At 47.4% G+C, this 14,920-nt stretch overlaps 1 protein-coding gene across 1 annotated transcript in view; it reads left to right on the top strand.

Moving 5' to 3' along the window:
• The window catches only part of tnfsf11 (TNF superfamily member 11), a 75,202-nt gene extending 63,050 nt beyond the window's left edge, over positions 1-12,152 (top strand). Inside the window, exons 4-6 of the mRNA XM_070892787.1 lie at positions 5,349-5,438; positions 10,077-10,376; positions 11,731-12,152. Coding sequence (XP_070748888.1) covers positions 5,349-5,438; positions 10,077-10,376; positions 11,731-12,152 — 812 coding nt within the window. The remainder of the gene's footprint in view (positions 1-5,348; positions 5,439-10,076; positions 10,377-11,730) is intronic.
• The last annotated feature ends 2,768 nt before the right edge of the window (positions 12,153-14,920 follow it).

Raw genomic sequence — 14,920 nt, 5'->3', positions numbered from 1 at the left:
AATTTCTTGTTTGATGCCATCCCCAACCTCACTACTGCTATTTGCTGGTCTGTACACAACTCCCACTAGTGTTTTCTGCCCTTTGCTATTCCGCAGCTCCACCCATACAGATTCCACATCATCCAAGAGAATGTCCTTCCTTACTATTGCGTTAATCTCCTATTTACCCAGTGGGTACTTGTGCATGAAACACAAAAGGATAGAATGCAGGTACAGCAAATGATCAGGAAGGCCAATGATATCTTGGCCTTTATTGCAAAGGGAATGGAGTATAAAAGCAGGGAAGTATTGCTACAGCTATAAAAAGTATTGGTGAGGCCACACCTGGAATACTGCATGCAGTTTTGGTTTCCATATTTACGAAAGGATATACTTGCTTTGGAGGCAGTTTAGAGAAGGTTCACTAGGTTGATTCCGGGGATGAGGGGGTTGACTTATGAGGAAAGATTGAGTAGGTTGAGCCTCTACTCATTGGAATTCAAAAGAATGAGAGGCGATCTTATCAAAAAATATAAGATAATGAGGGGGCTTGACAAGGTGGATGCAGAGAGGATGTTTCGACTCATGGGGGAGACTAAAACTAGAAGGCATAAGGGGCTGCCCATTTAAAACAGAGATGAGGAGAAATTTCTTCTCTGAGGATTGTAAATCTGTGGAATTTGCTGCCTCAGAGAGCTGTGGAAGCTGGGACATTGAATAAATTTAAGACAGCAATGGACAGTTTGTTGAATGATAAGGGGATAAGAGGTTATGGGAAACGGGCAGGAAAGTAGAGCTGAGTCCATGATCAGATCAGCCATGATCGTATTACATAGAAACATAGAAAATAGGTGCAGGTGTAGGCCATTCGGCCCTTCGAGCCTGCACCACCATTAAATAAGATCATGGCTAATCATTCCCTCAGTACCCCTTTCCTGCTTTCTCTCCATACCCCTTGATCCCTTTAGCCGTAAGGGCCATATCTAACTCCCACTTGAATATATCCAACGAACTGGCATCAACAACTCTCTGCGGTAGGGAATTCCACAGGTTAACAACTCTCTGAGTCAGGAAGTTTCTCCTCATCTCAGTCCTAAATGGCTTACCCCTTATCCTTAGACCCTGGTTCTGGACTTCTCCAACATCGGGAACACTCTTCCCGCATTTAACCTGCCTAGTCCCATCAGAATTTTATATGTTTCTATGAGATCCCCGCTCATCTTTCTAAACTCCAGTGAATAAAGGCCCAGTTGATCCAGTTTCTCCTCATATGTCAGTCCAACCATCCCGGGAATCAGTCTGGTGAACCTTCGCTGCACTCCCTCAATAGCAAGAACGTCCTTCCTCAGATTAGGAGACCAAAATTGAACACAATATTCCAGGTGAGGCCTCACCAAGGCCCAGTACAACTGCAGTAAGACCTCCCTGCTCCTATACTCAAAACCCCTAGCTATGAAGGCCAACATACCATTTGCCTTCTTCACCACCTGCTGTACCTGCATGTCAACTTTCAAAGACTGATGTACCATGACACCCAGGTCTCGTTGCACCTCCCCTTTTACTAATTTTTCACCATTCAGATAATATTCTGCCTTCTTGTTTTTGCCACCAAAATGGATAACCTCACATTTATCCACATTATACTGCATTTGCCATGCATTTGCCCACTCACCTAACCTGTCCAATTCACCCTGCAGCCTCTTAGCATCCCCCTCACAGCTCATATCGCCACCCAGCTTAGTGTCATTTGCAAACTTGGAGATATTACATTCAATTCCTTCATCTAAATCATTAATGAATATTGTAAATAGCTGGTGTCCCAGCACTGAGCCCTGCGGCACCCCACTAGTCACTGCATGCCATTCTGAAAAGGGCCCATTTATCCTGACTCTCTGCTTCCTGTCTGCCAATCAGTTCTCTATCCACGTCAGTACATTATCCCCCAATACCATGTGCTTTAATTTTGCACACCAATCTCTTGTGTGGGATCTTGTCAAAAGCCTTTTGAAAGTCCAAATACACCACATCCACTGATTCTCCCTTGTCCACTCTACTAGTTTTCTCTCTCCTTCCTTTTTTAAAAAGTGATGTTACATTAGCTACCCTCCAGTCCATTGGAACTGATCCAGAGTTGATAGAGTGTTGGAAAATGATCACCAATATATCCACTATTTCTAGGGCCACTTCCTTAAGTACTCTGGGATGCAGACTATCAGGCCCCGGGGATTTATAGGCCTTCAATCCCATCAATTTCCCTAACACAATCTCCTGCCTAATAAGGATATCCATCAGTTCCTCCTTCTCACTAGGCCCTCAGTCCCCTAGAACTTCCGGAAGGTTATTTGAGTCTTCCTTCGTGAAGACAGAAGCAAAGTATTTGTTCAACTGGTCTGCCATTTTTTTGTTCCCCATTATAAATTCACCTGAATCTGACTGCAAGGGACCTACGTTTGTCTTCACTAATCTTTTTCTCTTCACATATCTATAGAAGCTTTTGCAGTCAGTTTTTATGTTCCCGGCAAGCTTCCTCTCATACTCTATTTCCCCCCGCCTAATGAAACTCTTTGTCCTCCTCTGCTGAATTCTAAATTTCTGCCAGTCCTCAGATTTGCTGCTTTTTCTGGCCAATTTATATGCCTCTTCCTTGGATTTAACATTATCTTTAATTTCCCTTGTTAGCCACGGTTGAGCCACCTTCCCTGTTTTATTTTTACTCCAGTCAGGGATGTACAATTTTAGAAGTTCATCCATGTGATCTTTAAATGTTTGTCATTGCCTATCCATTGTCAACCCTCTAAGTATCATTCGCCAGTCTATTCCAGCCAATTCACGTCTCATACCATCGAAGTTACCTTTCCTTAAGTTCAGGACCCTAGTCTCTGAATTAACTATGTCACTCTCCACCTTAATAAAAAATTCTACCATATTATGGTCATTCTTCCCCAAGGGGCCTCGCACAACAAGATTGCTAATTAGTCATTTCTCATTACACATCACCCTAGGATGGCCAGCCCTCTAGTTGGTTCCTTGACATATTGGTCCAGAAAACCATCCCTGATACACTCCAGGAAATCCTCCTCCATCGTATTGCTACTAGTTTGGTGAGTCCAATCTATATGTAGATTAAAGTCGCCCATGATAACTGTTGCACCTTTATTGCACACATCCCTAATTTCTTGTTTGATGCTGCCCACAACCTCACTACTACTGTTTGGTGGTCTGTACACAACTCCCACTTGTGTTTCCTGCCCTTTGGTATTCCGCAGCTCCACCCATACAGATTCCACATCATCCAAGGTAATGTCCTTCCTTATTATTGCATTAATTTCCTCTTTAACCAGCAACGCTACCCCAACTCCTTTTCCTTTCTGTCTATCCTTCCTGAATGTTGAATACCTCTGGATGTTGAGTTCCTAACCTTGGTCACCCTGGAGCCATGTCTCCGAGATGCCAATTATATCATATTCATTAATAGCTGTCTGCGCAGTTAATTCATCCACCTTATTATGAATATTCCTCGCATTGAGGCACAGAGCCTTCAGGCTTGTCTTTTTAACACACTTTGCCCTTTTAGAATTTTGCTGCAATGCGGCCCTTTTTGATTTTTGCCTTGGGTCTCTCTGCCCTCCACTTTTACTTTTCTTCTTTCGATCTTTTGCTTCTGCCCCTATTTTACGTCCCTCTGTCTCCCTGCATAGGTTCCCATCCCCCTGCCATATTAGTTTAATCCCTCCCCAACAGCACTAACAAACACTCCCCCTAGGACATTGGTTCCGGTCCTGCCCAGGTGCAGACTGTCCGATTTGTACTGGTCCCTCCTCCCCCAGAACCGGTTCTAATGTCCCAGGAATTTGAATCCCTCCCTTCTGCACCATTCCTCAAGCCGCGTATTCATCTGAGCTATCCTGCGATTCATACTCTGACTAGCACGTGGCACTAGTAGCAATCCTGAGATTACTACCTTTGAGGTCCTACTTTTTAATTTAACTCCTAGCTCCCTAAATTCAGCTTGTAGGACCTTATCCCGTTTTTTACCTATATCGTTGGTACCTATATTCACCACGACAACTGGCTGTTCACACTTCCCCTTCAAAATGTCCTGCACCCGCTCCGAGACATCCTTGACCTTTGCAAAGGGGAGGCAACATACCATCCTGGAGTCTCGATTGCGGCCGCAGAAACGTCTATCTATTCCCCTTACAATAGAATCCCCCACCACTATAGCTCTCCCACTCTTTTTCCTCCCCTCCTGTGAAGCAGAGACACCCACAGTGCCATGAACTTGGCTGCTGCTGCTCTCCCCTCATGAGTCATCCCCCTCAACAGTACCCAAAGCGGTGTTTCTGTTTTACATGGGGATGACCGCAGGGAACCCCTGCACTCCCTTCCTCCCACTGCTCTTCCTGTTGGTCACCCATCACCGATCTGGCTGTGTACCCTTTACCTGCGGTGTGGCCGACTCACTAAGCGTGCTATTCACGACATCCTCAGCATCGCAGATGCTCGAGAGTATATCCACCCGCAGCTCTAGTGCCTCAATGCGGTCTGTCAGGTGCTGCAGGCGGATACACTTCCCGCACATGTAGTCGTCAGGCCGTATTAAATGGCGGAGCAGGCTCGAGGGGCCGTATGGCCTACTCCTGCTCTTATTTCTTATGTTCTTAACCGGAAGCCAATGTAGGTCAGCCATGGCTCAGTAGTCGGCACTCTTGCCTCTGAGTTGGAAGGTTGTGGGTTCAAGTCCCACTCCAGGGACTTCAGTGCAAAATCGAGGCTGACAGTCCAGTGCTGAGGGAGCACTGCACTGTCGGAGACGCCGTCTTTTGGATGAGATGTTAAACTGAGACCCCGTCTGCCCTCTCAGGTGGACGTAAAAGATCCCATGGCACTATTTCGAAGAAAGAGCAGCAGACTTCGCTTCGGCATCCTGACCAATATTTATCCCTCAACCAACATCTCTAATAATCTGGTCATTATCTCAGTGCAGTTTGTGGGAGCTTACTGTGCGCAAATTGGCTGCCGCGTTTCCCACATTACAACAGTGACTACACTCCAAAAGTACCCTACTGGCTGTAGGGATCAACCTGACGGCCCGTCTCTACCATTGCAAAGGCTGAAGAATTTCCCTTGCGCTCAGATTTCTGCCATGACACTTAAATAACCCCTCCCCTCCCCAGCGGTTTCACCTGAAAAATCTAACCCTGTTTACCATCTGGATTTAATTTTGAATTGACGGGTTTAAATTGGAGGGGAGATTGTAACATGCACAGACGCCAGATCTCAGGGTGTGAATGTGGGCATGTTAGGACCTTGTTGGTTGAGGCAGTTTGCCTGCACAAGTTTTCATCGGCAGTGCGTTTGCTTTTCAGGGGCAGTATCAAGTCATTCGAGGAAGAGTTCGCCACAGCTGTCGGTCTGCGCCCACCTCACTGTCAAGAAACCGGTCCCAGGTTCCCCAGGTATGTGCCATTGACATGACTGAAGTGTTTCTGTGCTCAAACTCTCAGACTACAGCTGCAGCTGACACAGGAATTCAACCCACCCCTCCCTCCAAAAAAAACCTAACAAGCCTAGGGCATTTTATTCTCCCTCAAGAGAAACCTCCCAACTTTGTCCACGGAATTCTCAACTCGTCGCGTTACTTTCCGCTCGATACCCCGGAGTGGGAATGGAGCCGGTTTGGGTTACCAAGGTGTTCCTGGAGGATTCATCACACGGCCTCCCACCCACCGTCAACATCCTCGTCCCCGTCAAACAGGCTTTTTTCTCCCATTCCCAATATTTTTACAACTAACAAATGAAAGTGTTCAAAGAAAATTAAAAAACCCCACAAAAAACCCCCCACAAAGACTTGCATTTATATAGCGCCTTTCATGACCACCGCACGTCTCAAAGCGCTTTACAGCCAATGAAGCACTTTTGGAGTGTAGTCACTGTTGTAATGTGGGAAACACAGCAGTCAATTTGTGCTCAGCAAGCTCCCACACACAGCACTGAGATAATGACCAGATAATCTGTTCTTAGGTGTTGGTCGAGAGGGGAATATTGGCCAACAACAGGTCAGCTCTTTGAATAGTGCCATGGGATCTTCCTTGTCCACCTGAGAAGGCAGACGGGGCCTCGGCTTAATGTTTCATCTTACTGATGGTGCCTCCAACAGTGCAGCACTCCCTCAGCACTGCACTGGGTATCAGCCTAGGTCAAGTGCCTGGAGTGGGGCTTGAACCCACACCCTTCTGACTCAGAGGCAAAGAATGCTGCCCACTGAGCCCAGGCTTGACCGAAGGCAATCTTTCCAAAATGGCAGTCTCCCTTTAGATGCAGGCAATGTGAGATGTGAATCGGCGGGCTCTCGAGCTGGTACCTCCGAACCCACTGGCTCTGTGATTCACTGGATGCTTCCTCCTCGAGTTGACTATCTCAATCCACTGGGATCACTGTAACAGTGTGCGGTGCTGGCTTCCTCTGAGGCACTGGGTGCTGGGGATCCCGGTACAAAAAGTAGAGGATGTGTTAGACTACTGGCTGCATGACATCCCTTCCAATATTGGCCATGGGGTCTTTTACATTCACCTGAGGGAGCAGATAGGGCCTCGGTTTTATGCCTCATCCGAAAGACAGCACCTCCGACAGTGTGGCATTCCCTCAGCACCGCACTGCAGTGTCAGCCTAGATTTATGTGCTCAAGAACCTGGAGCGGGATTTGAACCCACAACCTTCTGACTCAGAGGTGAGAGAGAGTGCTACCCACTGAGCCACAGCTGACACCGTGGTGACAACCTGTGCGCGACTGTGACCCCCATCCCGGCTCGCGATGTCTAACCTGACCTTTCCATGGGTTGGCCTGTGGTGGGAGAGTTGGCTGGAGCCTGCCCTGGATTTGAAATGCGTGGGTTTGACCTCCAGCCCGCTTGCTTCACGCTACCACTGCTCATATAAAATTAATTATGCCCGCGAGAAATAGAAAGGTCCAACCCACACAGCTGTGGTTTTGGCAGGGTCGGTGAGAGCCTGATTCACTGCCCTGCAGCAAACTGTTCACCCGTCCGCTCACACTCTGGTTAGCAGCTGTGCAAAGTGTCACCGACCTGTGAGTCAGCAAGTTTACACTCCTTGTGGTGTATGCACCTGGGAGAATGCTCACAGGTTTGTACAGCTCTTGCCACCCTGTGCGGAGGGGAGCGGGCAGGTCGGAAGGCCTCCTCGTAGGACTGCTCCTGGGCACGGCCAAGGTGACCATCAGCCGGTTCAGGCAGCGGGCGGTCGAGGGGGTCGTTCAGCCCGACTGCCTGCCTCTCTTCCGCGGTTACATCCGAGCCCGGGTGTCCCTGGAGATGGAGTATGCGGTGTCCACCAGTACGCTCACGGCCTTCCGCGTGAGGTGGGCGCCGGAGGGACTGGAATGCATCATCACCTCCCGGCAACCAAATTTTAATTTGATTTAAGTTTACTGTCTAAAATTAATTTGTTTAAGTCTGTCGGTTTTAATGCCCCCTTTTAATCAGGGGGCACTTGTATTAAAGTTTGCAACAAAATAGTTGTGAAGCTGTTGTCCAGTGGAGTGCTCTCTACGCGGGAGTCCTCCCTTTATTTATTGGAGACTTAACCTGGAGGGTGTTGCATGGAGCAGTCCTGTGCGATCGGTTTTAAGTCGGTTCATGAGCTCCCAGGCCGCCTGTAATTTCTGCGGTCAAGAGGAATCCATGTTCAAAAGTTGAGAGGCCGTTCCCCTGCACACATTTCCTCCCTTTGGTCTCGTCCTGAAGGAAAGTAAGGTAGAGAAATTGGGGTTATTTGTGCCTCCCATTAGCCTCTGGGGGGGTGGGCGCAACCGACATTTTGCCCGGGTGCGGTGCCGCTAACGCCTCCCGCTAAATTCGGCGGGAGTTTGGCGGTGGCGGTAACCGGTAGCGGCTCTGCTGCGCCGGTGATGACCATGTCATGGCTGTGCACAGTGCCCCATTCTCGCCCCCTGAGGCTGCGCAGGGCGAGGACACCGACGGGTTCAGGGGGTGCGGGCCGGGCGCTCGCGGGGCACGAGTTAAAGGGGCGATGGCGCACGCCTCCTCTGTTCCAAAGAAAACAAACCCAGCCTATCCAATCTTTCCTCACAGCTAAAATTCCCCAGTCCAGGCAAGATTCTTGTAAATTTCCTCTGTACCCTCTATTGCAATCACATCTTTCCTGTAATGTGGTGACCAGAACTGCATGCACTACTCCAGCTGTGGCCTAACTAGTGTTTTATACAGTTCAAGCATAACCTTCCTGCTCTTGTATTCTATGCTAAATATACCACATTCATAATCCACCATCCTAAACCACCCACACACAGCATCGTGGGATACTCCCCATCACTTGCTTATTCACTAACTTCAGTCTCGTCGATCTTGACGTTGTGCAATGCTATAAAATGGGAGATAGTGACTCAGCAGCTGATTTACATCCCTCCCTATTTTTACTTCTGGTAACTTCAGCGAGAGATGTAGAGCAGGCTGCCGACTCACCCTCACCAGTTTTACACGATCCCACAAAGTCAGGATCTACCCCAATAAGTTGCCCACTACTCATAAATATGTTGGCAAAATTAACTTTCTCAGTTAAATCTAATTAACTCTGTTTATTTCTGAGATTTCATAAATAGAATCAACACGGGAAATACACTTTTCAATCAATACCTTGCTCAGTAACATTCATATAACTTCTCTCTCCATTTGCAACAAATTACAGGAGGATATTAATAAACTTGCAGACTGGGCATATCATTGGCGAATGAAGTCTAACACAGATAAACATGAGGTAGTACATTTTGGTAGGAACAATAGGGAGGTCACAAAGTGCTGCAAGTCTGGGTGGGATAAAGGAGCAAAGGGATCTTGGAGTGCAGATACACAAATCACTAAATGTTGCGACACACGTTAGCAAGGCCATAAAGAAAGCAAACCAAGCACTGGGGTTTATTTCTAGGCTTGGGGCTGGATTTTGGGCTCTTCTGTTTTCGGGGTAAAAACGGAGGCAGGGCGGGAAAGTTACCGGCCGGGAATAGTTTGCGCTTTGGTAAGGAAGTTTCACCATCTGGGCCCTGCGTCAGGGGGCGCAGCACGAAAGGAGGCGTTGGACAACTTTCGAGGTACAAGGATGGGAATCTCGCGAACTAAAGTGCCGGGTCGTGTGCGCTCCGAGAGAGGCCTCGGGGGAGGGGAGGGGGGGACCTTAAAAATAACATAAACATTCCCAAAACATTGCCCACGCCACCGCAACACAAATCGCTGAGAATATTAAAAGAACAAACATTTGCACTTACCTTTATATAAGAACATAAGAAATAGGAGCAGGAGTAGGTCATACGGCCCCTCGAGCCTGCACCGCCATTCAATAAGATCATGGCTGATCCGATCATGAACTCAGCTCCACTTCCCTGCCCGCTCCCCATAACCTCTTATCCCCTTATCGATTAAGAAACTGTCAATCTCTGTCTTAAATTTATTCAATGTCCCAGCTTCCACAGCTCTCTGAGGCAACGAATTCCACAGATTTATAACTGAGAAGAAATTTCTCCTCATCTCAGTTTTAAATGGGCGGCCCTTTATTCTAAGATCTTGCCCTCTAGTTCTAGTCTCCCTCATCAGTGGAAACATCCTCTCTGCATCCACCTTGTCAAGCCCTCTCATAATCTTATACGTTTTGATAAGATCACCTCTCATTCTTCTGAATTCCAATGAGTAGAGGCCCAACCTACTCAACCTTTCCTCATAAGTCAACCCCCTCATCCCCGGAATCAACCTAGTGAACCTTCTCTGAACTGCTTCCAAAGCAAGTATATCCTTTCGTAAATATGGAAACCAAAACTGCACGCAGTATTCCAGGTGTGGCCTCACCAATACCTGTATAGCTGTAGCAAGACTTCCCTGCTTTTATACTCCATCCCCTTCGCTATAAAGGTCAAGATTCCATTGGCCTTCCTGATCACTTGCTGTACCTGCATACTAACCTTTTGTATTTCATGCACAAGTACCCCCCAGGTCCCGCTGTACTGCGGCACTTTGCAATCTTTCTCCATTTAAATAATAATTTGCTCTTTGATTTTTTTTCTGCCAAAGTGCATGACCTCACACTTTCCAACATTATACTCCAGCACTTTACCTTTCTCACTGCCGCCGGCATGGTGGATCGCACCGATTTCCCAGGCGGTCATTGCGAGACGCGATTCCAGGCAGATGGGTCGAGTCCGAGTCAAAACTCGGACGGTGCCGCAACCAGAGGAGCTACTCAGCCCCACCGCAAAACCCGAGCCGAGGATTGTAACCGGACACAGGAGACCTCACTGCCGTGTCTCACACCGCTCCGGGGCAAAACCCCGAGCGCAAAGGACGAGAAAATCCAGCCCAAAGAATTGAAAAGTAGGGAAGTTATGCTAGACCTGAATCGAACCTCGGTTAGACCACACTTGGAGTACTGAGTGCAATTCTGGTCGCCATATTATAGGAAGGATATAGAGGCACTAGAGAGGGTGCAGAGATGATTCACAAAGATGATACCAGAAATGCAAGGGTTTACATATCAGGAACGGATGAACAGGCTGGGTCTCTTTTGTCTTGAAAAAGAAAAGGCTGATGGGTGACCTAATAGAGGTCTTTAAAATCATGAAATGTTTTGATAAAGTGGATACAGAGAGAATGTTTCCACTTGTGGGGAAGAGCTAGAGGCCATCAATATCAGATAGTCAGCAAGAAATCCAATAGGGAATTCAGAAGAAACGTCTTTACCCAGAGAGTGGTGAGAATGTGGAACTCGTGACCACAGGGAGTGGTTGAAGCGAATAGTATCGATGCATTTAAGGGGAAGCTAGATAAGCCTATGAGGGAGAAGGGAATAAAGGGTTATGCTGATCAGGTTAGATGAGGAAAGGAGGAGGCTCGAGTGGAGCATAAATGCCAGCATGGACCAGTTGGGCCGAATGGCCTGTTTCTGTGCCGTATATCCTATAGAATCCTGTGTAATTTACTCTGTGATAGCATCACTCCAGGGCTGGATTTTTGGCTTTCTGGCGGGCAATAATGGCAGCGGGGCGGTTAAGTTTGCGCCCGGGAATAGTTTACGCCTCTCAGCAAAATTTGGTATCTATGGGGTGGAGCGCTAAGGGAGGCGTTGCTCACCTCTCTCAGGGTGCATGGGAAAATCCTGAGCTAAACAGCCGGCCCGGGAGCGTTCTGAGAGGGTCCTGGGGATAAAATAAAACTGGAAAAAAAAACCACCAAAAACATTCCCAATACATAGCCCATGCCACCACAACATAAATCGCAAAAATAAAATAAAAAACCCAATCACACTGCCCTGAGATGGACAATACTGACCTCACTGCGGCCGGTATAGGACGGACCGCCCGCTTTCACAGGTGGTCCCAGCAGGGGGCGCTCTACGGGTCGGGCGGGAGGCAAAAATCGAGCCGTTGTCGCAACCAGGGGCGTTGCACACTGGCTCGCCTCTCCCGGAAGGTAATGCTCTGCGCCCCCGTCGAGACTGGCCCCGAACACCTCGGTGGGACGCCCGCCCAGAGAGCTCACCACCGCCATTGCCGTCCCTTCGGGGTGAAAACAGAGGCGACAACGAGCGGAAACTCCAGCCCTTGCCTTTTATGACAAAGCTTCCCAATTTGCCACTGAGCAATACCACAGGAGATCAACTAATACAGGTGGAGGAGGCGTTGGGAAATGCCATGCTCATTCACACCATGTACATTGTCTTTTCACTCAGGTCTGAAGACCCGTTTTCCTGGATTAAAAGGGAAACTGATAACATCCTGGGAGGAGAAGGTGGGCGTGGCACATCTGAGAGAGATGCACTACAGCCAGGGCTCGCTGAGAATCAAGCACCAAGGCCTGTACTATATTTATGCCCAGATTTTGTTTCGATACCATGCCGACCATCCCATGAGCACCAGGGAGTACCAGCTGATTCAGTACGTCTACAGGAAGATGGCTAGTTATCCAACGCCCGCTTTAATCTTGAGAGGTGCCAGCACTTGGTGCTCGGGCAACCATAACTTGTATTCGGTTTATCAAGGAGGGGTATTCAATCTGCACCATGGCGACGAAATCTTTGTGACTGTGTCAAACATATCTTTGGTCGATGTCGACGAGGCATCCAGTTACTTGGGAGCATTCAAACTGGATTAAGTGAAGCGGTGCTTATGCATCATTGAGGTTTAACCTCCTTTGCATTGGCGCACAGCCAACAATTTAACCCTGGCACCGTCAGCACTTTCTGAGCTAAATCATTCCTTGCCTGAATGTGGAAATTAAATAACGGATGTGTATGATGTAAGAGTGTCTGCTGAGACTATTTAGAATTGGCCACCATGTATTAGCCAACTGGCTGGTTTTTCATCTAGCTGGAATCTAGCCCTACAAATGATGAATAGGTCAGAGCCTATCGGAGTAGGGATCGACGCCAAAGTGAAGTTGTAACAGGAGATTATACGGGTTGAGACACAAGGTAACACTGCCACAGGAAATGGGACACAATGTCCCTCCCCATTGGACCAGCAGCCAAGTTGCTTGATTTGACCCACGATCTTTGAACAAGATGTGGCAGAAAAAGATGATGGCCCAGAAATCCCGGCCTCCCTGGGTCCGTACGGAGCGTGTACGGACCCGGGAAGGCATCGCAAAATGCGCATACGCTGAAAACCGGCTTTTACGATCTGTCAAGTTCCAGCTTAACACATTCTCCGTATCCCCACAGCCAAGACATTCACAAGGGCGAGATTGTGGGATTTACCCATATCTTGCCCAGCGGATGTCCTGAAAACTCTTGCACCTGATAAAAGCAGGCGCATAGCCTACTGTTACAGGCGTAAGAGTTTTGAAACACACTTAAAACATAAAAAATAAAATTAAAAAAACACATTTTATTTTTCAAAACCCTGCCCACCACATTAAAATTATTTTAAAGCATAATTAAACATTTTTTTTTAAATCAGAAAAATATATATTTTTAATAATACATAAATAACTTTAATTTAAATTAATGTTAAATATGTAGTGTACTTTTCTATTTTTATTAATGTTTTGGATGTTTGGGGAGGGTTTCTTAATCATAATAATGAACTCCAACTTACGACGTTCCCATTATTATAAGTGAGAACATACTTTACCTGATTGGCTGCCCAGGGCCATGTGACTGCAGCTCCAGCCCTGCGCATGTCCCGACATGCACGTGCTGCGATGCGCAGTCAGTGGAGGCCTCAGGACCAGGAACTCGCGTGGGCACAGCAGGATAAGGTCGGTGCGCATCTTTTTTGTAGAATCTAGTCGAACGCCCGTGGGAAGGAGAAACCGTGATTTCTGGGCTGATGTGCCTGTGGTACATTTACATGTGACCCTGTGCCTCTTTAAAGTGACAGGGTGCATCGGAGACCTGAAATAGGCCCAATGCGAGCCTGAAACTAGTCTATCTCGGATTGCTTCAGATTCAGGATGTAATCCAGGTCTCTTCCCTTGTCGTTCACGTGCCTGAGCCCCGATACTTTCTCCCTCCCTCCAATATTCGGAGATGGATAAAATTCAAATCACCAATTTGGCAAATCCCGTCCCGTGATTCCCTTGAAAGAATGATCTGGCCCCGTAGACATCGAGGTATCCATTGGCAGTGACTGGCCCCTTTGACATGAGGACCACCAAGCTGTCTGAGCCAAAGTGAGCCAGACAGTCAAACTGAATGGAGGACATGTATAACAATTGGATCTTGAGGCTTAAGAGAAACAAGCTTCATTGCGACTGACATTCATGAGGCTAATGTCATACACGTATACAGGGATCAAGGACAAAGGTTTAAAAAAAAGTTAAAAGTGCGAAAGCAGGCGTCACTCAGCTGTTGGAACTCGCTTGTTTTGACTCATACTTCACACTTAGTCGTGCTGTCGGACTGATGCATTTATAGGCTGCCACAACCGCCATGTGTGGTCCGTGCAGCAGAGCTTGGTCTCCAGTCGTCCTGGTTAACCCTTGCCACTGGACCAAGACCTTGCTGTGTCAAGCCCGTGTGGTGGCTGGTGTGCAACGGCCACCCCAGGTTAAAAAAATCCACGCACAGGCATCTTCCATCCTTTGGGACCTGGAATATTAGGTCCTTCATTGAAACATCTGCGAACTCATCCCTTTTTGGCGTGGAAGCAAGTCATCCTCACTTCGAGGGACTACCTATGATGATGTATTTGGGGGCGATGGTAAGTTGGGTCACCCCATTAACATTTAAGAGTGAATTAGATTGGTTGTTGAAGGAAAGTGTGAACAAGGGGACTGAGAATAGGGTGGACACCTTGTGTGAAGGTTTAAACACCCGACACGGACTGCGTGGCCTCAGCAGTCTGAGTGCATGTCGCTCAGTCGGCCTGAGCAGGAGTTATACTCCCGGCAGCGCAGCCCTCATAGACGCACACACAAGCTTTCCCACCACCTCCAGTCTCAGTCCCAGGGGTGCAGAGAAAATATTGCTTTAATATTAATAATCGTCATATCGCTATTTCAAAGAGTTGAGCCCACTGGGCACCTCTCAACAGGCCTGACTCTATTTTCCCTTTCCTCATTATGGTGTCCATTACCAATAGACAAAACTGTCTTGCCAAACCTGTCTTTTAGGCGCATACAGCCAAGTGTAGGATTTCTCCTTGTAGAGAGTTGGAACACACGTGTCTATTGCTCAAGAGTTGTCTGCCCTTATCAGTATTATGGAAAAGTGGAGAATGTGTATGCAATGTAATCCTCTTCACTGTTTGAAAGAACTATGGATGTTATCTGTTGATATCTGCTGTATATTTGGATTATTTTTAAGAATACATCATTTAATCGTTTTCATTTCTAGATAATCATAAGGTTTATCATCAAACAAATAAATTGTGCTATTGAATCTATAACTGGTTTCAAGTATTTTTTTTGTGAATGGA

This window comes from Pristiophorus japonicus, chromosome 11, assembly GCF_044704955.1.
Source record: "Pristiophorus japonicus isolate sPriJap1 chromosome 11, sPriJap1.hap1, whole genome shotgun sequence".
NCBI lineage: Eukaryota > Metazoa > Chordata > Chondrichthyes > Pristiophoridae > Pristiophorus > Pristiophorus japonicus.
Note: the sequence above shows the minus strand (reverse complement) of the source record. Positions and strands in the feature narration are given on the sequence as shown.